General features: G+C 43.9%; 1 protein-coding gene across 1 annotated transcript in view; it reads left to right on the top strand.

Annotated features, from left to right (window-relative positions):
* The window catches only part of LOC118790283 (inactive phospholipase D5-like), a 64,601-nt gene that overhangs the window by 32,392 nt on the left and 9,915 nt on the right, over positions 1-22,294 (top strand). Inside the window, exons 2-4 of the mRNA XM_036547188.1 lie at positions 8,453-8,589; positions 18,051-18,234; positions 21,604-21,712. Of these exons, the coding sequence (XP_036403081.1) occupies positions 8,453-8,589; positions 18,051-18,234; positions 21,604-21,712 (430 nt within the window). The remainder of the gene's footprint in view (positions 1-8,452; positions 8,590-18,050; positions 18,235-21,603; positions 21,713-22,294) is intronic.

Here is a 22,294-nt window from a genome sequence, read left to right as displayed (position 1 = left end):
TTTTTTATTGCCAGGCTATTTATAATTCATAAAATGACAGGATGGATCTTGCATGTCAGCCATCCATTTTGTGTATGAGGAACTCAACAAAAAATTTAATATACATGAAACTGGTCTTAAACATACATTTAAGTTAAATACATACATACATATACGTTATATATATATATTCTATTATGTATATTTTTCATATTTAAATGATTAAATATATTCACTTTTTATCAATTATTTTTTGTTCATTTAGTGAAGTGACAAGAATCTGTAATATAGTATGATATGGTATGGTATAGTATGGTTTCTCATTTAGGAAAAATGTAAAATAATCTTTTTGGTTGTCATTATCTTGGGATCACAAGATAATTATCTCATGATTTTGATATTACCTATCGCAAGATCACAGAATAAACGAGATCCTAAAATATTTGGTAGTCAGAATCTTTCTGTGAGTTATGTGTGTCATGATCTTGAGATAACAAACAGCCAAATGTTACTTTGTCAATGTTAATGGGCGAAACTGCTGATATAGCAAACAAGCTTTCACTGTGATCTTAATTAAAAACTAAATGAAAAACCATAAATCAAAACCACCAAGCCATCTTCAGGGAGAAAATCACTTTGAAGTAGCATACATCCACATTAAGCTTGGAAGGATTTTTAGCACCGCTTCCTGCTGCATGGGTTAGTAGTTTTGGCTGAATCTACGGGGTTAGCCAGTGCCATACTCTTGTGGTGACTGTCTCTTCTTAAGCACACAATTTAATTCCAATTCACTCGCTCACATTCACTCTCTCCTCACAGCGGAATTTCCAGATTGTGTTCCTCCTGACGCTGTCCTCATAATACTAATTCTTAATACCCTAAAGCAGCCACTCTGGTTATCAATGAGGCAACAACACCGGGCCTCTTCAGCTGAAATTCAGGTGTCAGTTAGAGCTATTTTTGCATTCAAAGGAGACCGATAATTACCAAAAAAGGAAGAATTGCGGAGGAAGCGTTTGTGAGCGCATTCGTTAAGCAGAGGAAATATGCGGGTGATTGCTTATTGGCATTGGCGGGAATGTCTTAATCAATGGAAATGACCAGCAATGTCAGTTAATAGGAAATTGGGTTAGGAAAAATCGATGTAAACAGTGTCAGCTCAGTAATGTATTTATCAGGCACACGGGCATTGGTCATCCGGTGGCGACTAGTTACAGCCAGAATAACAGTGATAATCACGTAGGAAATCATTACCATCCGGCCAGTGCAGACAAAACACAATGACCTCAATCTGTCCAAACGTCTACCAGTTGAAAGCTGACCTTTTCTTTTATCCTTTTAAAGTGGTATGAATGTCAACTTATTTTCATCCGGGGAGAGAGAAAATCAATATTACACTGTCCAGGTAAAGAAATAGCTGTTAAAGATCTGCCCTCATTACTGGGGTAGGTCTGGATCTGCATGAAATTCTCAAAGCATTCTTTAATCAAAATCAACATTTCAGCGACATTTTCCAGATTTCAGACAATGAAGGGATTTTTGGACACATTTCTCCCAGTGAGTAGGCTACTTTTTTTTTAGCTGCTACTGCCAGTGCTTTTACCCTAAAAAGCAAGAGTACGTTAATTTGGGTCCTTAAGTTTTGTGCAGCACCACACTCTCCCCGCCACCCATCACTGTAGGTGCCGTTGCCCTCCAGCATGTTGCCTTTGCTCCTCTGTCTCCCGGTGCCTCGTTAGAGCAGCTTCAGATGGTCATGTCCACAGCTCTCGCCCTCGGCGGCAAACCCCTGCTCTTCACCGAAGGATCGCATGCTGTGAATGTGCACCAGTCTCAGTGACAGTGACTGGCAAGTGTTTTATTATGCCTCACGCTGACAGAAAGTGTGAAAGAGGTTTTAAATATAAACTCTCATACTTTCTGGCCGCATACAGTGGTGAGGACATGGGTGAGGGTCTGAAGAGATGTGACAGATTCCATACGACTATGTGAATCAGCACTGCTTTGTGTTAAATGTATCCTGTGCTTGTCAATGTGGAAATGTTCAGTTTTCCTCCCTGTATACAGTATCTGCTGCATTCTCTGTTACAAAGGACCACACAGTCAACTGAAACGATACAGAATTAGCCTTACATTTCTAATCTTCAATAACAAGCTACACCATCCTTCACCAATGTTAGGTACATCATGCTATACCAACAATCTTTGCCATTTTACACCAACAAACTACACCACGATAACATGGTAAAAATGCACCATGCTACACTAGCATCAGCTACTCCATGCTGATTGGTACACTGTTAAAATTGTTGGATTTCTCTCTGTAGATAAAGAGAATTGGGCTTTGAAGTCAACACAGCAGAGCTAAGGCTTTGTGAAAGTTTAGAAAACACATTGGCCATGTTAATGAAACATGGCTTTGCAGCTCACAAACACTCCTTCAGCACCACCATTCCCAATGCATTATCTGTGTGTCAGTCAGGTCTCAAAGGTCAAAGGTTATGTGCTGGTTTTTAGGCAGCCTTTTACCCTACTGTATGTCCTCTATGTCCCTGAAATTGCCACTTGTGAATTGTACTGGTCTGTGGTTTGTTGGGGAAGGTGCTTGTGAGCTCATGGAGTGCTGAAAATAGATGCATACATTCCCAGGTTGCTGGTAGTCAAAGAGATTGCCCTGTTTCATAGCATTCTTTTTGCCAGAGAATCAGTTGTGCCCAATAATTCAGATGAAGAAGTTTTCTCTTTGGAAGCACAAGAATACTTTGACATAACTAGATGAGTCCAATTTAATGTACTTTAAATTTAACATATTACTTCTTTAACTACTAAATTTATTACATTTGCTACTAAATTTACTTCATTACTTCAAAGCAAAAGCATTATGCTTGTAATAGTAAGTCTTTCTTTGTTGCTTCATGCAACAATAATCTGAAATAATACTGATAACACATTGCTGAACCAGTGGGCTAACTCTGACTCCTGCTCCATGTCCTCTGCCTGACTCCATCACCCAGATGAGGCAGAGTCCCAGGACTCCTGCACGGGGTCGGCTCTGACCGCTGCCTGACCACCGGGCGCTCTGAAGGTGACCGATGACTTGGCAATGATGAACAGCTGTGCGCTGACAGTCAAAGCTGCTCAGGAGACCCGCTGCTAACCCAGGGCGTTTCGTATGTTGCTCCCTCTGTCCTGCCCTCGTTACCTGGACACTTTCTCCGTTTGGTCCCCCTGCTCGCCGGGATCCGTGGGGCTCCCTGCTGCGGGTTTGGCCCTCGGTCCCACGAAACAGTAGCGGCAAAGAGGGAGAGCTGGGTAGGAGTTTTATGGAGAGTTTGGTTATTAATTATGAGGGAGTCACGCATTAATGAGGCCCTGATACACACACACACACACACACACACACAACACACACACACTTGTGAGGTACGGAGCCACAGCGGGGGGTCGGGGAAGGCGGCGCTGAATGCCAGGTGACTCAGTCGCCTGGCAATCCCAGGCAGGTGTTTGCAACATCTGGAGGCAGGCAGGGAACAGTTCATCAGTGTTTTCCTGTTTTTGCTGCGCCCGTTCTCAGCTTGTAACAGATGTGAAGGTGATATTCATCCTTGCCTTCCTGGCTGCCTCTACCTAAAATAGTGGAAAAAATGCGTATTTTTACGATCGTGATGTTGTATCTGAAGGCTTAATGCTAATGTGGCCCACCGCGCGGCACTGTGTGTGTTGGTAGAATGAAAATAAGAGGAGCTGGAGTCTCTGTGGGAATCTCATCAGTCACACCGAATTAAAAAGCGCAGGAGCCAAGGTGAAGGGAAATGTGTGAGTCATTAAGGAAAGATGTTATGCTTAGATACAGATAGTACTGTTTTTTTTTTTTTTCAAGCCCTGCCATGAGGCGAGGCATTCAGAATGAGCCGATACTCATAACCATTCCTCAGACGCTTACAGCACAAACATGGTTCATGCCGAGGTCCTCCCTCCGCCAGGAAAAATCGAACAGAAAAAAGGTGCTTTATTAAGATAAATAAACCCGAATGAAGAGAGCGCCGCACCTTGAAACCCAGGGAATAGTTAATGACTGAATTCAATAGCTAAAGTGCTAGTGGTCTTTTCTCTTTTCCCCCACCCTGAAAGCAGATGTCCTCCGACATTAAAGAGAATTGGAAATCCACTGCATCATTTATTACGGATGCCGGCTCTGTCTCCGGCCACTGACGGATGGCCAGCTGCATCCGAAGCCAGACTGCCTGTTTAGATGCTGATGGAACGGCTTGTGTGTGTGGCTGTCGCCCCGGGAGAACCTGCAGGACTCTGTGGCTTAACAATAAGCAGCTGACCAGACACTCTGAAGCGTGTAAAACCCTCTGTTCCGATTGCTGCATATTACCAGGAGTGTATGAGCCCTCGCATTGGGCTGGTTAATTCTTTGATTCCTAATGCTTCCTTATGACCCCCTCCAGTGGACTCACAGGGAGAGGCATAGAAGCGGTAATCAGGCTAAACATTTTCCGCTTCCTTCTCTTTCTTCCTTCTAATCATTCAGTGCTACAAGGCTAATATTTGCTCATGGCAATGTGATTGTTTTCAAAATGAAGAGTCTGGACTCAAAACAATATGCGGCAATACATATATATGCAATGCATGGAGCAACAGAATGTAGCTACAGCAGAACTTTGGCAAAGAAGACATTTTTTTGACAGACATGACAGTCATGCAGACAAGGACATACTCAGGTGAAAGGCTAAACTAATGGCACATTTCCACTGTGTCATAGATGTAGGTCCCTACTGCACAGAGGTGGTCTACACTCTCCCAACAAATATGAACATATCAGTCATTCATGGTGATCAGCATTCAATAACATATAAAAATTAGACAATGAATCTCACAGATTGCAAGCTTTTAATGTTAAAAGATATGACTTGTGGCTTGTGCTGTCATACGTGAAAGCTTCTTTGAAATGAAATGATTTAACGCTTGCCGTGGGTGAATCCACAGTCACTCCCACACCTGTTTCCCAGTGGAGCTATCCCGCATCTCAGCCGCCTGCCCCGTACCAGTGGATGTGACAGGTCTGCTGTCACATTCGTGTGGGTGTCCACCCCCACAGGCGAGCTCGGTAACGAGCCTTAAAAACAGGCCACTTCGACCAGTCTGAGGGCTCTTCCCTGAAGATTGCTCTCACACGGTCTCCATTTTCAGAATAGATTTAGGAACTCGTCGGTGACCGTGTCAAGCAGCTGTGATGCAGAAGAGCGGTTGCGTGTTCAGTGAAGAAGCTGGTAGAGAATTTCAGTACGTTCTCTCTCTCAGTATGAAGCTTGGTTCTGCCAATAAAGGCCAGCTGCCAGCACATCTACAATTATTGTTTTTGAGATCAATATGATGAACATACAGACTCAGGATTCCATTGCTACTGTGAAAATTGGGAAACAATATTTATTGGCTTTTAGAAGTAAAAAAAAAACTGCTAGGTCCAACAACTGAGCCAATAGTCAACCCGCCTTAAACTCTTGACTATGAGCTCTTGACATAAACCATAGGCATAAATACATTAGAGCTGGACGGCATTTCAGAGACACCTGATTGCCATCAGTTCCCTGAAGCCGGCCGTGGGACTGCCCACTTTGTGCCATCATTTTTAATAAAAAATAAACTGAACAAACCGTCGTCGTGGCTCAAGTGGCTGTTGGAACCAAAAGAACAGGGCCAGCCTAAGGAGGATTGCACAGGGTGTAAGTCTTCCTTGGATTTGGAGGTTTGCCTCGTGCTACGGCACACAATTAAGTTACACCTGCTGTTCCCCATCACAACCATTCTTATCAGTTGGGAGGCCAGGTTGCAGCAATGAACATGAGATAGCTGGCTTATGTAATGCCCCGGCATTGATTCTGAGTTCTGAGCCCTCCACATTGCGTTCTTCTCTATTACATGTTTCTGGTTCTCAGATGAGAAGCCAGGTCATTATTTTATTTTGTTCAGCAGCAACTCCCAGGTTCTTGGTCTTATGGGAGGGTCACATGTCAAGCCAAACAGGGAGAGTTTTTGTGGTTTCCCCTCACCTCTAAATGATCTGGGTGGGCAACGATGGAGAGGGGCTATCAGGTTACTCTTCTTAGAGTTAGAAACACCATTGAATGCTTGCGCATAGACCCATTCACCACAATCCTCCCACCACATCCTCTCTGTATGTGGTCACCTCTGCTGTAGTCCTGTGGACAGGGTGTGAGTCTCTGCTATAGTACTGACTCGGAGCACAGGGTCTGAGTCTCTGCTATCATACTGACTTCAAGCACAGGGTATGAGTCTCTGCTATAGTGCCAACTCTGAATACGGGGTGCTCTGTTCTGCTGTACCACTGACTAAGCACGGGGTGTGAGTCTCTGCTATAGTACTGATTGGGCACAATGTGTGAGTTTAGGCTACAGTGCTGACTCTGCACAGTGGGTGAGTTTCCGCTATAGTACTGACACAGATAACAGCGTGTGAGCTGTGAGTCACCCTTGATACGAATGTAATAAATGCAGTGTGATGAAGAAAGTAAAGAGCTGCATGTACTCTTTGACAGCTCAGTAGAACTCCTGAATTTTTCATAGTATTTAAACGGACACACGCGCAGTCCAAGTAGCAACTTCACAGCACTCATTAATGGGCAAAATCTTTTCAAAATCTGAATTTAAATGCATTCCTCTCCCTGTGGTGATGTATGGAGTGAGGAAACCCTTTGTCACTTTTGATTTTGGGATGGGTCGTTATCTCTGTCTGTGGGCACCGCCTGCCAGAGCAGTATAGCTAATGTTTGAAAAGGGGGCAAAGCATTTTTTTTTAGGGTCGACTAGCAATCATTGTGGTAATTGAGATGCTATCGATTCTGGACTGAGGCCCCAGACAGGGAGAGGGAAGGTGCCTTCTCCCGCCGGAAGCATTTTCCTCTGGCTGTTCTCATCACACCATAAACACACTTCACACCTTGAGGGGCCTTCCTGCTCTCCCACCAACCCTAACCTGAGACGCATCTCTGAAATGTCATTTGCTCATTCATCAGGAGCAAAGAAATTATCATACATTTTCTGTGTTCACAGTGATTAAGGCAAACATTCGCTCTTGCTAACTGCAAATTATTTTCAGAGCTAATTAACCAGGATTAGTTCCTTTCTCCTCTCAGATAATTATTAGGCTTTCAGCTTTCACAGAGAAAGGCTGCGTGATAAAGCCAGGCTTCTGTGTTTCATAGTATACAGATGAGATTAAAGATCACAGGCAGAGTTTCGCTGTGAGATTTTTGTTCTCGTCTGTAAATGGGTTGGGGCTGTGCGCAAGACTTATTGTGAGAGAGCATTCAGAGTCAACGGGGATGTACATAGCATTATGTCTGATCCAAATTCACATCGCAATATAAAAAGTAAAGTTTATAGCAAGTCCTTTTATTGTACAAGCAATAGCTCATTTACATTGGTTGGGTTTAATGGTGGCACGTATCTAGCATGAAAAAGCTAAACATAAAAAGCAAGTTGTCTGATGTGACATTTTCCATCAGGCAGTTAATGTTATCATTTGGTGACAACTGGCTATAGCTCCCGTTTCAGTGCAACTTACACAACGAACAGAAAATGTCCGATTAGGGTTAGATATCGAAAACCGGCAATATATATTCACTTGATCCAGACTGGGTTGTTGCTTCTTAAAAAATATCCAAGGAAGGTTTGGTACAGTACGTCCCACATTTTCAGTTTAATTTTCTCAGCAGATATGAATGTTCCTCAGTGAACCTAAGATTTATTTCACAGACTAATTCTATTCTCTGACACACACTCCATTCAAAGTGGATGAGTATCGATTTCTCTTTTTTTCGAGAAACAAAGGCACATTTAGCATGTTTCATTTTGATGTATCAGCCCAGGTGACCATTAAATACTGTACGCGTGGGAGGAAAAATCGTGTTTTCCTGCATCCTAATCAAAGTCTTCCATCTGTCCGGATGGGGAACACGTTCCCCATGGGACGCGCGGGGCCGCCATCACTCACTGCCTCGGCTGCGTTTATTCATGTTGTTTTCTGCAGCTTATAGATGTAATAACGGCCCCCGCGGAGCCGCTGCTGCTACCGAGCCGCGTCAGCAAAACCTGCCTTCGTGTGACTGCAGACGAGGCCTTTCACCTCCCCATATGGAACCCATTTACACCTACTTCAAATGCATCAAGCCCCAGGCTAAAAAAAATTGCCGCTTATTAAAAATGGCTCTGGCAAAAGAAGACGCCCCTAACTAGGCTGTGCGCCTCGGAAACAAAGGGGATTGGCTGTGCTTCGGTGCACACACACATGCTTCATAGAATACCATTTGTGAGGCGGTGGCGAGGAGGGAGAGGCAAGGTTGGCCAGTTCAAAGTGGATGAATAAAAATAACTAAGAATCAATGTGTTGTTTTTTTTTCCCCTCCCTCTCTCTCTCTCTCTCTCTCTCTCTCTCTCTCTCTCAGTCTCAGCAGAAGTGCATCGTGATCTTCGCGCTGGTCTGCTGCTTCGCCGTGCTGGTTGCCTTGATATTCTCCGCCGTGGACATCTGGGGGGAGGACGAGGATGGCATCACCGAGGAAAACTGCAGCAAAAACTGTCGGTAAGGACAGCCTCCGTGTGTCACCATCCCCTGGGGGGAATGACCACCACACGTTAATGTTTCTGAGACACTACAAAGAGGGCTTAAATGGAAGGAGGCCGCACATTTGGCTTTGAAGTCATTGTTGCTGAAGCCATTTTTGTCTTCTTATCTTGGTTTTAAACCAGAATGTGCTTCTGGAGCAGAGAAGATAAGATGAATTAAATTGAACATTTTATTGTGTTCTTGTTATCTGTATTTTCTCAGTATCAAAAGAAATGTAGCACTCTGTAGATTTGAGTATTGTTCCTATTGTAGTTACAGGAGTACAAGAATGGATTTTGACTTTTTGGTTAGTTTATCATTCGTAAGTTAACCACAAGATGTTCCACTGGCTTTCAATGTTTCATAAGCACTACATTATCTCATTAGTTAAACGTATGAATGGGGACAGGTGATGCAGTGGTCAGGTGATCTGGCCTGCTGAATGTCAAACCCAATGAACATGAAGACAGAAGAACAAGGAGAGGAACCAGAATACCCCGTCTTATCAAGAGAACGTGGTCTTTGCAATCAGTGTGCTCTCCTTCTATGGCTCGGGGTGGCAGTTTCTCTGATGTGTTGGTAGGTGCTTTAACGCTTATTAAAGCCTCCACTGTGTGGCACAGAAGCCCAGCTCATGTTGCTTATTACCAGCCTCTCTCTCAGAATCACACGATTTAAGATCGCCCCCAGGAGCAATCCGCCCCGCCCCCGCCCCCGCCCCCGCCCCCGCCCCCACACACAATACTCTCCGTAGATGTAATTTCGAGTTTTAAGAGCTGAAAATGACTCCTTTGTGTGAAACCCAAGGGCTCTTCTGCGTGCATGTGCCCTGTCTCTCACCGCTAAATGGATCCATTTACTTCCTTGGCATGAAATCAGAAAGGGAGAAACGGCAATCTGAGTTTTCATTTGTTGGGGCTCGAACAGGAGGCACTTCAGCGGGTCCGCAGTTGCGTTTTCGGGGGTATCGGATTTTCAGAGCCTGGATGAAAGGTGTATCGTGCGGAGGCTACAGAGACACTTCTGTGGCTGAGTTTGTGCTGTGTTGCATCAGTCTTGTGAGGCAACTGAAGGCATAGTGCTGTGGTAGAATAACGCTTTACAGAAGGTAGATTACAGAGGATGAGAGGATGTTAGACTCACAGAGCAGGAAAAAAAGCCCTGATGTTGCAGTGAATTTCAATGACATGAGTGAATGTGTGAACACCTGTTGTAGACGGTGATGTCACCCGAGATCAAGAGCAAGGCGGGGGATAGTTCCCTGGGTGATGGGTCCTGGGTTTTGGCACAAACGCCACAGGTTTGGCACATGCAGTTGCGAATGGATGGGGTTTGAAACCCACAGCAGACCTGCCTGCTATCTGATCCTTATTGAATGTCGTCTGGATTATCATCTCCCACCATGGAAATGTTCCCTAAATAGACACACTACTTAGTCCAGACAGTGCTCAGGAGAAATTGATGGGACAGGTAAAATCTCATTGAACTTTTCCCAGTTTTTCCCTGCAATTTTAACAGTTTGCTTTTAATGGAAGGTTTTTTTTTTTTTTTTTTTACATTTTTTAGGGTTGAAACAGAATCATGATTAAATTTGCATTTTTTCTCGCTTGTGTCAAGCAAGGTTTGCTGTTGGCAACTAATTAGTGTTACATCTGAAAAAGGAAAAAGACTATTTCTAATCTGTCCCCTGTGGCCAAAGAGGGCATTGACCTCTTTTAATGGTGTGTTAAGCAATTTCATTCCTTATGAGTTCTGTAAGCACTTGGTTGTAGGTCATTCTCCAGTTCCTGTCTCTCCCTCACTTCTGAATATTAAATTAATTGGCTCCCACACAGTACATAGCAGGTACTTTTAAAAGCCCCAAGATGAAAGTCATCTGGAAAGGCTGTTTAGGAAGATTACACAGCCAGAGAACAAAAGATATATCCATCAATAGAATCTCTGGGGGGAAAAAAGAACACTCCCAAAGCAGATAGATGGATACTCCTCTCAGCCCACATGCTGTTGACCAGAACAGAGAAACATTTATCTCCTGTGCCACATTCCACTGGTGTTGGAACAGGGCTACCATGGATTTTTATACTCAGTAAGTTTCTGCTATTCTTGCATTCAACCTGGTCACAGCAACGACCACCACTTTTAACTGTAAGCTAATACACAGTCTGGTTTTGCTTGTGTAGACACAACTGTCTGTTCCTTCTATATTGATCTTTCCTCAGTCTCAGGCTAGGCTCAGCTGTTACCATTATTATTATTATATTGCAGTGTGTCTTGCCATTTAACTTCTGAACTCTTTTATTTATGCCATAAATATGTCTACATTTTGTTATTTGGCAAACGCCCTTATTCAGGGTGACGTACATAGTGCATTTGATAAGGTTCACGTGTCATACTGCAGGGGACATAAAACAAGCCAGATATGAAAGTGCTATAATATAAATCACAGCGTGCACCAGCAATCGGGAACCTGTGGTGTTAAGGGTGTTAGCACTAAGAAAGAGGAGAGTCTGGGTTCAGGGAGCCGAGATGCTCTCTGTGGAGGCTGGTTTTCAGTCTGCGTCAGAAGACAGCCAAAAACTCTTCTGTTGTCTTACCTGGTGTGACCCATAGTCCATCGTGGCATCTTGTTGGTGATTGACTGCCAGCCTCACAGCTACAGCTGTTTTTGAGTAGCTCTGCGTACAGTGGTTAGGCTCTCTGCTCCTGTGGGTCATGGGGAACAGCATCACTGGAACAGCATCACCGCAGTGCATTGAATTGTGCCATTGAAAATACATGTGGGTTAAAGTGTTTTTAAGATGTAAAACTGAAAAGCAACAAAACTGACCCTGACTGCGAGAATTTTCCTGGCAAATTGGTAATGTAATCAAATGTGGATTTACTTCAGATATGATCTCAGAGTCACCCATCAGGTGTCAGCCCCTCCTGATGGTAGCCAGTCAGGACATGTTTCAGGGGATCATGTGATTACTCGTGATTGCCATTGTTTCCTCCCTCCTGATGTTATGTGACATGTGTGTAGTTTGTGCAGTTCTTAGTCCGGTGTTTACATGCCTCCTCCCATCAGTGTCTGGGATCACTCGTGGAGTTCTGGGTTGAATGCTGGCAGAGTAACTCGGCTGGGTTCTGTTCCAGGCCCTGTCTTTTCCTCTGTTTTGTGTTAGTGCTCCACTGTGGTCTTTCCTTCCTGGACCTGGTGATGTCACTCTGCAGCTGAGGGGGCGCCTGAATATGTTTGTACATGGTGTAGAAGAGGTGCCATTTACATTTACATTTACATTTATTCATTTGGCAGACGCTTTTATCCAAAGCGACTTACATAGGTTACAGTTCTGTACAATGTTATCCATTTATACAGCTGGATATTTACTGAGGCAATTGTGGGTTAAGCACCTTGCCCAAGGGTACAGCAGCAGTGTCCCAGCGGGGATTGAACCAGCAACCTTTCGGTTACAAGTCCTGCTCCTTAACCACTGTGCTACACTGCCACCCGTTATAAACTTGTCGTTTCCTGTAATCCGCAACTCCTGCTGCCTGAGATGGGGTACATGTATTAGGTTAAAGTGTTACAGAGATATATCCATGTTTGTGAAATCCTAATTCAGGGATTGATAACACTTTGAAATACAGTTTGCTTATAGGTGTGTTATAAAACGTTAATAGATGCTTTGTTAATCATGAACGGATATAGTTTAATATTTAGTCCAACATTAATCATCTGAGAGACACACACACACTGTACATATATATATATATGTACACATATATATGTACACATTATATATATATATATATATATATATACACACACACTGGCCAACTGCTGTTGGACTGAACACTATCAGTGTATTTGTAAGTGATGTATAATGTACTGTAGTTTTAAATGCTTTACGAAGTATTTACAGTTGGACAGGATTCAGAGTCCATACAGAACCCTTCACCTCAGAGTTATTATTCATTTAACTTTGACTGTCAGACTCTTTGACGGAACTCTGTCAGCCTCCTCTGTGGCAGGGCATTTATTACAGGATGATGGTGTTAACCTTTACCACAGTCTCCCGGCCCATCTTCTCCCCTCGGGCTCCTTCCATTGAGTCCGAAACCCAATCTCTAATATCCTCCGCTATCTCTGTCAAACATCAGTCAACGCCGACGTTTACTCAATCCACCGATTTAACCCCCGAACCCTCGGCGTAATTCCTTTAATGAGGTATCCGAAAAACAAAATCAATGGCTCGTTATTACTGAAGACATGCTTAAGACTGCTCGGAGCAGCTTCTCATCGAGGGTGTGTGCTTTTTAATGAGGGTCTGGATGACGTGCGCTTTCATGCGTTAACACTCATTAAGATACCGCTGTTTGGTGGAACCTCCTGCCTGCAAGTTGTAGGCAGTACTTTCTGAGGAAGTGTAGCGGCTCCGTGTAATGGAAATTTTCAATGGAAACATGAACGTGCACTGCTAAGCTTAATAATTCAGTTCTTGCCAGCATTTCAACGATTGTCACCCGGAAGTATAGATTTTGATCATGTCTGCATGTTGCTGCATATGTATAATTACATGGATTTAAATATCTGTTTAAGGAAGTAGATATCGATCCGAGCTTGTGTTGTTTCAGGGTTTGTAATGAAATCCTGTGCATTCATCAGACTGGTTTGCTTCCAGGAATCTCGCATCTACTATGTCACTTTTAAAGACTTTTAAAGCCTCGGCTTCACCTCTTTGTGCAGAAATGATGGTGGATACAGTTATTGTTTTGAACTATGTATGTGGCGTAAATGCAGTCTGAGAATTACATGTCTGTGCCTTTAAGGAGGCAGAGGGGAACTGAGTTCATTTGCCTATCCAGTTTGTCATCATTTTCTTTGCAATCTTGCATGGGAATCTATGGTGACAGCCAGCAGACACAAGGTTGCCAGGCAGTCGGTGAGAGCGATGACAGTTGGTTCTGGGACCACCAATACCTTCGCAACGTGTGCCAGAGTCCCGACCTTGGTGATGTAGGTGATATATATTACTATATATTACCAGGCCATTCATAACACGAGACTGTCTGCCTCGGCTGTATATTAGGCCATTAGACCGGTTCCCCAGTCTCCCGAAAGGGACCTGATGGATTGCTTGTTATGAACAACTGCGGCTGAATGAAGTCTGTGGGTCAAAATAGATTAAAACCAATATGTCAAGACATGAGCTGCCTCTAATGTTTATGGCTCGTGTGTGACGGGGGAAGGAGGGACTGAGTTAGCACCTCTCCCGGCCTCTGCTGCTCCCTGTGTTTCAGAAGGGTGTCCCACAGCACCTCTAAAATGAGAAATTCGGCATGTCAGTGACAGTGTATTTCTGGGAAGGGGGATGGGGGGATGGGGGCTGAAGACTCACCTCTTCAGACTGCATCTTGGTTCCACCTCAATCCCTGCCCCCTAACGCCTGCCACTTGTAGTGCTTGCTGCTTATTTTATGTGCAGCATTACGATGTGTTTTGGATTCTGTGATCTAGTGATTGATACATGGTAGTATACTTAGGTTGCACAAGTTAACTTTGGGTAGGCCTTGAGCAGTGTCATGCTCACACTCGCTGGTGTGGCAATGTTGTTGGCCTGGTCTGACACTGTTGCTCATTCAACTTGGGTGGCAGGTCCATGGAACTCCACAGACGTAAATGCTCTGTGGAGCATGTAGTCTGACAGAATGGGCTATGAAGGGGTGCTCAGCACCTCTCAGACACCAGCAGCAAGGCTGTAGGTTTGTGTGTGACTTTAATGCCAAGCTTCCCGCATACCACCTCAATAGCCAGATTCCCTGTTGCATCATCTTGTCTTGCCAGCCAACAGAGATGCAGAAAGCCCTGCCTCAGTGTCCAATAAAAGGTGACTTGAAACATGACCTAATCATATGCCACCCGCTGTTATTTCAGAGTCCGCTGCTTCTATCCTCTCGTTTTCAAGAAGCCATCATGGAGGTACTGGAACATCACTCCTGCCCTCAAGTAAAAAAAAAAAAAAAAAGCAGATGAGTTTTCTGTTTTTTTTATTTTGAGTTCTTCCCCCTTTCTCACTGGACGTTTGGGGATCGTGAGCGACCGTGCTCGACTCTCTACTTCACCTCCTGCGCCAAGCAGGAAACACTCCAACACACTCGCCCACAGTGGTAATTAGGCCCTGCCACTACAGACTGCTGGTCACAGTCAGATAATGACACTGTCCAGGCCACAGCTAGAGATGTCTGGGCTGTAGCGCTGAGAGCCACTCAGGAGCCCCAGCTGATAGGATTTTGATTGGACTCTGGGGCCATTGAGGCTGTTTGTGCTTTTTCTAGTAACTAAGTAAAGGTTCTGACAAACAAACACTGTGTTCCCGGGAAAGGAATCCGCATTGAAATCATTGTATAAAATTTACCTCCAGCCTCATGTAGTTGCAACCAGAGGAGAGCCACGGCTTTGTCTTGCGTTTATAGATGTTTCGCCTTTGATTTGTGTAATGAGTGTGCTGTGTGCCTCTCACACCTAGGCACACACTGAGATCTGAAATGACTGCAGTATTGCTTTCCCGCTGCAAGCCAATCAATGGATTCCCACTGAAAACAAATGTGTTCCCTACAGGTATTCCTGCCCTCTGACCTGAATAATACTGTTCTTTTTTTCTGTTATTTTAAAAGAGAAAGATTTCTTAATTCTTTCAGTTATTATTGGACAAGGAATGAAATCTTGTAAGTGTATTGTTAATCATGAAATTATTTATACAGGAGGTTATATTCCATGGGTAAATAAATGAAATATAAAAAATGCACCCCTAATTCTGTTGTTCTGCTGTATGCACAGCCACCTATATTTTGTGTGTCCAAAATATGGATTGCATCCCGAAGCAATTCACCTTTATTAATATTTAATGCAAAATTTTTCTGTCGCACACTGAATACCTGCATGTTGTTTTGCTGGAAGTGATGAATGTTTTAGCAGAGCAATCCCGCAGTGCACGGGCAGAAACGCCCACTCAATCTAACGCTCCGACTCTATTTCCAACGTCCTCGGTCTGTTAACTCTCCAGAAAGAATTGCCGGATACTCCGTAGCTTGTTTCCAAAGCTCGCATCTATCTTCACCTGTGGCATGTGTCACGGCTATCTTAATGCCTCCTGCTGCCGGCTCTGCCTCGACCGGATTTGATGTGTTTGTTTTCTGATAAAGCTCTCACCTCAGTCTGCCCGTTTCCCTTACCCGCTACCCGCCGCGGTGGAAATATTTCACCCGCTTGCTGAATCAGCCGAGCAAACGGTGGGCTGCGCACGGCGCACACGCCGGGCTCAGTAATGCTGTTTACTCCGAATGTGATTTACTGTGGTTTTTTTTTTCTCCCAACGGAGGACCTGCAATCTGCTGCTCTCCCCCTGCAGAGAGGATTGATCCGCTCAAAAAATCGGAGCGCCTCTGAATCAATGACTGCGCACAGTACGAGGAAGTTAGGTTTAATAATAACCCGTTGTAGTGCTGGCGTTGTGAGCCAGCCTCGGTTAAATCCAATAAGGTTTCCCACCGAACCTGAAGAGGCTCATTTTCGACATCCCTGCTGCGTTGTTGCGTGGCGTAATGTGGTTTGGTGTGTACGGTAAATAACTAGAAGAGATTACCTACAGCTTTTGATACAACCCAATACCCGGAGAATACAGGTATGAGATTCCTCAGGTATTGAGAATATGGTTGTATTTGTCAGACTATGAGCACATATGGTGAAGTTTATGGATCTGTGTGAGAAACGGCCTCTAAAATGGTCTAACTATTTGATTATAGCTCTAGGGTTTCCAATGCCACTGTAGCAGGGTGTAGTATTCACGACAATTTCCTAAACATAACAGCTTTATTGTAGATCAAATTCACAGTGAGCCGGCTTATCTCCATATACCCACTGCCCCAGAAGGGTGAACCCAGACTGTATCAGGCTTTAAGGCTACTCTGTATTCCTGTCGGTGCTGGACCAGAGTATTGAGTTTGAATGAGCATTCTCCTCAGCCTCTGCTGTTGCAGAACTTGTAGTATCGATGGCTGATGATGTGAGGATTATGAGATTTGTACGGTCTGTAATGACCCTGATTCAGGCTGTGGTAACAGGCTCGCTCCATGAAATGACATCACTGTTCACTTATTACCTCCCAAAGCATGTCTTGCTCTGTGGCTGAAGACAGAGACTGCATTTTTAATGAGCTCCGATTATTCGAAAGACGTCCCCTGCACGACCCCTAACGGCACCAGCACAACATCATAATAAATACAAGCGTTAATGTGACATGAATAGAAGCCTTGTAGTTTTCAATAATGAAACATCTCAGGCCTCCCACCATTATGTATGAATATTTTAAGGCTTTTAAGCCATTCTGCCAGTTGAGTGATTCTGGGGGCCTTCACCTCCTTCATGGGGAAAACATGGTAAATGTATTGGTCATAATGTTCTGGCTCAGGTCATTTCAGGTTATTGGGGACCACGGTGTTGATAAATGGGAAACATTACATTATGTTGTCATTTAGCAGACACTCTTATCCAGAGCGACTTTAATTGGTTACAGTTTTTATCCATTTGTACAGCTGGATATTTACTGAGGCAATTGTAGGTTCCTTGTCCCTTGCCCAAGGGTACAGCAGCAGTGCAATAGCAGGGAATCAAACCAGCAACCTTTCGGTTACAAGCCCTGCTCCATACCACTAAGCCACACAACTGCCCTTTAATTTGTGATTTTGTGACAAAATCACAAAGCAAGCTGCAAGGCAAGGTAGCAAATTGTTCCACCTGAAACTCAAAAGTCGTATTTTCTCAAATGTGCTTCACACAGCGTATACTTTAAGATTAGAAGTGTGTTTTTGAGCGTGCCCCCTAATTGGGTGCAGGGGATCTCTGTGTTCCCTGTTTCCTTTCACCCCTGAAACTTGTGCATATGACCCTGTGCTGGGGTCACTTTCCCCCCAAAGTAACTTTGGTGTTCATATAAACACATGAGCAGTGTATACATACTGCACAAAATGACATACATAACGCTTACGATATTTTCTTAGGCTGTTATTCTCTACATTATGTGAACAGGCTCTGATTTAAGTTAAATGCTCTTGAGTGTTATGCATTAGGGTGAAAGGCAATGGATATGACCTCATTTCTTAGACCTCAAACAGCAGCCTTGCTAAGTGTGGCTCAGATGCAAATTCAAGCAGAGTTAATGGTCTATAAAAATCTAATATAGCGTGTTAAAATGCTCTCATGTCCTCTATTAGAGAGGCCTTCATGTGTTTTGGGTGTATGACTCTCTAATGGGGCATGTTAAGTGCTGAAATATGATCAGATTAAGGGCTCCTTCCGTATAAACCTGAATAACACTTAGACAAACAACGCACTTATCTCAATTAGATCAAAGTCTCTGCCAAACTTTTAACTGAAACTGAAAAAAAATGTTTCCACAGGATAGTACTTGTGGAGAATATTCCGGAAGACATCTCCTTCTCGGATAATGGTACGGCTCATGTCCCCCTCTCCGTGGGTCTGCATACCCTTTTGGACCTGGCCAATCGCTCGGTGGAGATTGTGTCGTCTCACTGGGCCCTGAACTCCACAGACCCCGAGGCCAGCGGATCCTTTGCCAAACAGGTAACCTCACACGGCAGGTAAACTCAGACCACAGGTAACCTCAGACTACAGGTAATGTCAGACAGCAGGAAACCTCAGACCGCAGGTAATGTCAGACAGGAGGTAACCTCAGACAGCAGGTATCTTTAGGCTGCAGGTAATCTCAGACAGTAGATAACCTTAGACCGCAGGTAATGTCAGACAGCAGGTAACTTTAGACTGCAGGTAATCTCAGGCTGTAGGTAACCTCAGATAGCAGGTAATCTCAGACAGCAGGTAGTTTCAGACAGCAGGTTTTCTTTGACCGCAGTTGAACTCAGATTGCGATGGAGACTGGCTGACCGTATCGCTCTCACCGCAATTTGTGTGCAGTGATCTTACATCCAATTTGGCACACAAGCCTCAAGAATATTTTTCCAATAAGTTCATTATGAGGTCTGAATTTCTTTTTCTTCTTTGACACACATTACACATTAACCATGCTATTCACATACAGATAGTGATGGGAATTCCGGCTCTTTTTAGTGAGCCGGATCATTTGGCTCAGCTCAGCAATAAGAGCTGGCTCTTTCAGCTTCCAAATGGCTCTTCATTTAGTACCACTTCTGGCTTTCATAATTCAGCCAAATTTACCTATGACCTATGTGTATGTGTGCACGAATATCACTTAAATTATTCACTGTAATTATACTAAACCTTATAATTTCCAGAATACCATTATTCTTTATTACGTTTGATGTAAAAACATTAATGTAAAACACATCAAACACTATTACACATGTATTGAACATTTTATTTACATTGAACGTTGTAAATTAGCGTTTCTCTACAAACACTAAACACAGCGCATCTGGTCCTCGTGCATGAATGTATATGTTACAATTCTAATATTCAGTCACTGCATGGAGTGCCTATGGCGGAGCAGTGTGGCGAAAAGATCATCCTATTATTCTGTCTTGTATTAATTAACAACAAAAAAAAGAAATCAGCTCTCAGACGGGAGCCGGTTCCCATTGTTCACGTAAAGTTGTTCACCGACACATCACTACATACAGACCCTGCTAAGTAAAGCAATTTGGCTTGCAACAGTCCCCTTACTGTGTCCCTGTATGGGAGAGGGAAGACTGCCCTTGGGGTATGTTATGGTGCTGTTCCCAGGTCCGGTCAAGCCCAGACAGAAACATTAAGTGACTTCACAGACCTAAGACACTGCCACAATGGAGCCTCCATTACCTCTCAGACGCTAACCCCCTAGACACCCAGCTGACATTGCGCTGCTCCTGTCACACGGCGTGTGCTGGAAAAACCCCCAGCGTCTGCACAGCCGCAGTATCAGCAGGGCTGGCGTGCTACCAGGGACGTGAGTGCAGCGATAATCGCGACCGTCCGCCGTGCCCTGGCATGGACTCAAACCCACCTCTTCAGTCCGCAGGTTTCCTCCCGGACCCGGAGCCTTGGCATGTTCTGTTGCATTTAGCTCTGACCCCTGACCATGCCACACACACACGCGCGCGCACACACACGCACACACACACACGCACACACACGCACACACACACACACACACAGTATTCGGTCAAGCTGTTCCAATGACATAGGGCATGGTCGGCCAGGGTCAGCCAATGGTCTTTAATAAAAACACACTGGAATACAAAGTCCAGACTATGGCTAACAGCCTATTTGTAGAGCTTGCTTCTGTGGCTTCACTCAGTCTGTACTCATTCAATTAGGTGCAGGTGAGGAAACAACTACAAAAGAGTAAATGGAAGTCGCGCACTATAAAAGTAATGAGGAAAAGTCCTTCACAGAGGTTGCAAAAAAAATTGTTTTATTTAACTGTTTATAATATAAGTTGTTAATAATACGGCAACAAAATTGCTCAGTGAAAAATGCAGACAAACATTTTGATCACAACATCATCAGTGTCAAGACAGCTAACAGCATTTTCAAAAAATATGTTTTGAGTCTGTTTGTAAAATACCGTGTTTCCAGACCAGACCAAACTGGCATCATAACTCAGTTAAACAATTATAAAAACGTTCTTCTTGGGGTGGTGGACCCTCTCTCCTTGTTGCTCATTTCCATTCTTTCATTGGACAACCCCCCCCCCCCCCCATAGAAATATAAAACTAAATTATATAGTATTATTATTATATATTATATTATATTATTATAATAATATTATATAATTTAATAATATTATATACAGATTGTCACAGTGACAACAGGCAACGGTCAGCCACCAATGGTTTTTTGACCGACTGTCGGGTGTGTGCGTGTCCAGCACAATGTTGCTCTTACACCTTACCATGTTGCTACTTAAATTACTCTGAAGAAGAGTGTCTGCCACATGGCCGTCTGAGTTCTGTTGTGAGTTGAGAAAGTGGCGATACATCCGGGATTATACTGAGGGGAGGGGGGGCTGCTCTAATCGATCTCTGAGCGGAGAGTGGCAGGAGCTCTTTCCTGGGCTGCACTGTGCTGTTCATTAGAAACAGCCTGGAGGCCCAGCGGCTTCCAGCTGGCAGCTGTTTCCGCTGTATCTGGGGGTGGATGGGAGTTTGACTGCAGGGGACTCCTGATTGGTCAAGCCTGGAGAAACCGCTACCTGCACACCTGTCATGAAAGCATAAATTTAGGATGAAATGGGAACACAACACTCTGTAACACCCTAATAACCCTCTCTGCTTTTATTGTTTGGGGACACGAGGGTAAAGGGACCCCCCTCAACGTCTGTCTGAGGAAGAGTATTTTTCTATATACCATATTGTCCATGTACAGCTTTTTAAAACTGACTTATGACTTAATAAAGATGATGCACATCCTGGAATAAGTGTTTGACACCTGCGGATGTGGAAAAAAAAAAACAGCCTAGCACTTAACTTTGTATCTTACTGACCTCTTGTAATACCTTACGATGTCTACTCTTAGCATAGTGATGCACTTAATTGTAAGTCTGCTAAATGATGTAATGTAATGTAATGTAGTGATTTGTGAAGGAGAACCTTCACCTTTCCCCCAAAACTGTTAAATTGTCATTTGTTGAATGACTACGGATTGCTGTCTTTCCATTTCCAACCTTGTAAATAACTGAGCACATGATTGTGATGATTGTCTTTGTCTGTGTGAACCAGCCCATTGGTTATTGAGCCACACCTGCCTAATTAAAGGCCTATTAAATACAGGTATGTAGTATGAGCAAGGGGCTCATTGTTTCAGCTATCTCTTTGCTCAGGCTGGTTTTTCTGGTTGGTTTTTAAAATAAATTATTGGGGCTTCTTTTTTTTTTAAAAAACATTTCATCTCTTTGTTCTGTCCTTTTCTGAGAAGTGTCCGCCATCTTCTCCGCACATCGGACAAGGTCCTTCCATTCCCTCTGTCTCTCTGCAGGGCCGCCTCCTACTCCAGAGGCTCCAGGGGCTGGAGACCCGAGCCGTCAACCTGAAGGTGGCCAGCGGTCTGACCGAGTCCGCGGAGCTTAGGGGCCTGGCGGATCACGGCGAGTGACATCACTGATTTACAGGCCACGCTGGCCCCTGCCTGCGAGCACAAGGCCGCGTGATTCACCGACGTGTCATGGCTATTGATTTCCATCCACAATTATGTACACAGCCTTGTGGCTGGGCAATATTTAAAACAATACTTATTTTCCCAGGCTGCTGATATAGAGGTGCTCTAGTTGCCCCCTGGGGAAGGCATCTAAGTGGAATAACAGTATTGGTACCCATGAATCATAGCTGCCTGGTCTATTGTGATGATATTTCTCCCAAAGGACGTAGAATGTGTCCAGGACACTGCAGGCAGTGTGGTAATAACGTGTGTCCTGGGATATTTATTGGGACAAGCGAAGGTTATGTGCTTTAGTTTAGGTTTCCTTTAAAATGTTTATTAACATTTATGCACTAGAGTGCATAAAACATTGAATTTAAAAAATGTTGAGCATGACTAACAGGATATTCTGTGAAAGTGAACATTTTTTATATTGTAATTTCAGTGACTAAAGAAATCTTGCATTTATAAATAGTCATAAAATGGGATATTGTGACTATACATTTTTCAGTCCTTTTAGATTTTTTAAAAT

This window comes from Megalops cyprinoides, chromosome 15 (genome assembly GCF_013368585.1).
Source record: "Megalops cyprinoides isolate fMegCyp1 chromosome 15, fMegCyp1.pri, whole genome shotgun sequence".
Lineage (NCBI taxonomy): Eukaryota > Metazoa > Chordata > Actinopteri > Elopiformes > Megalopidae > Megalops > Megalops cyprinoides.
Note: the sequence above shows the minus strand (reverse complement) of the source record. Positions and strands in the feature narration are given on the sequence as shown.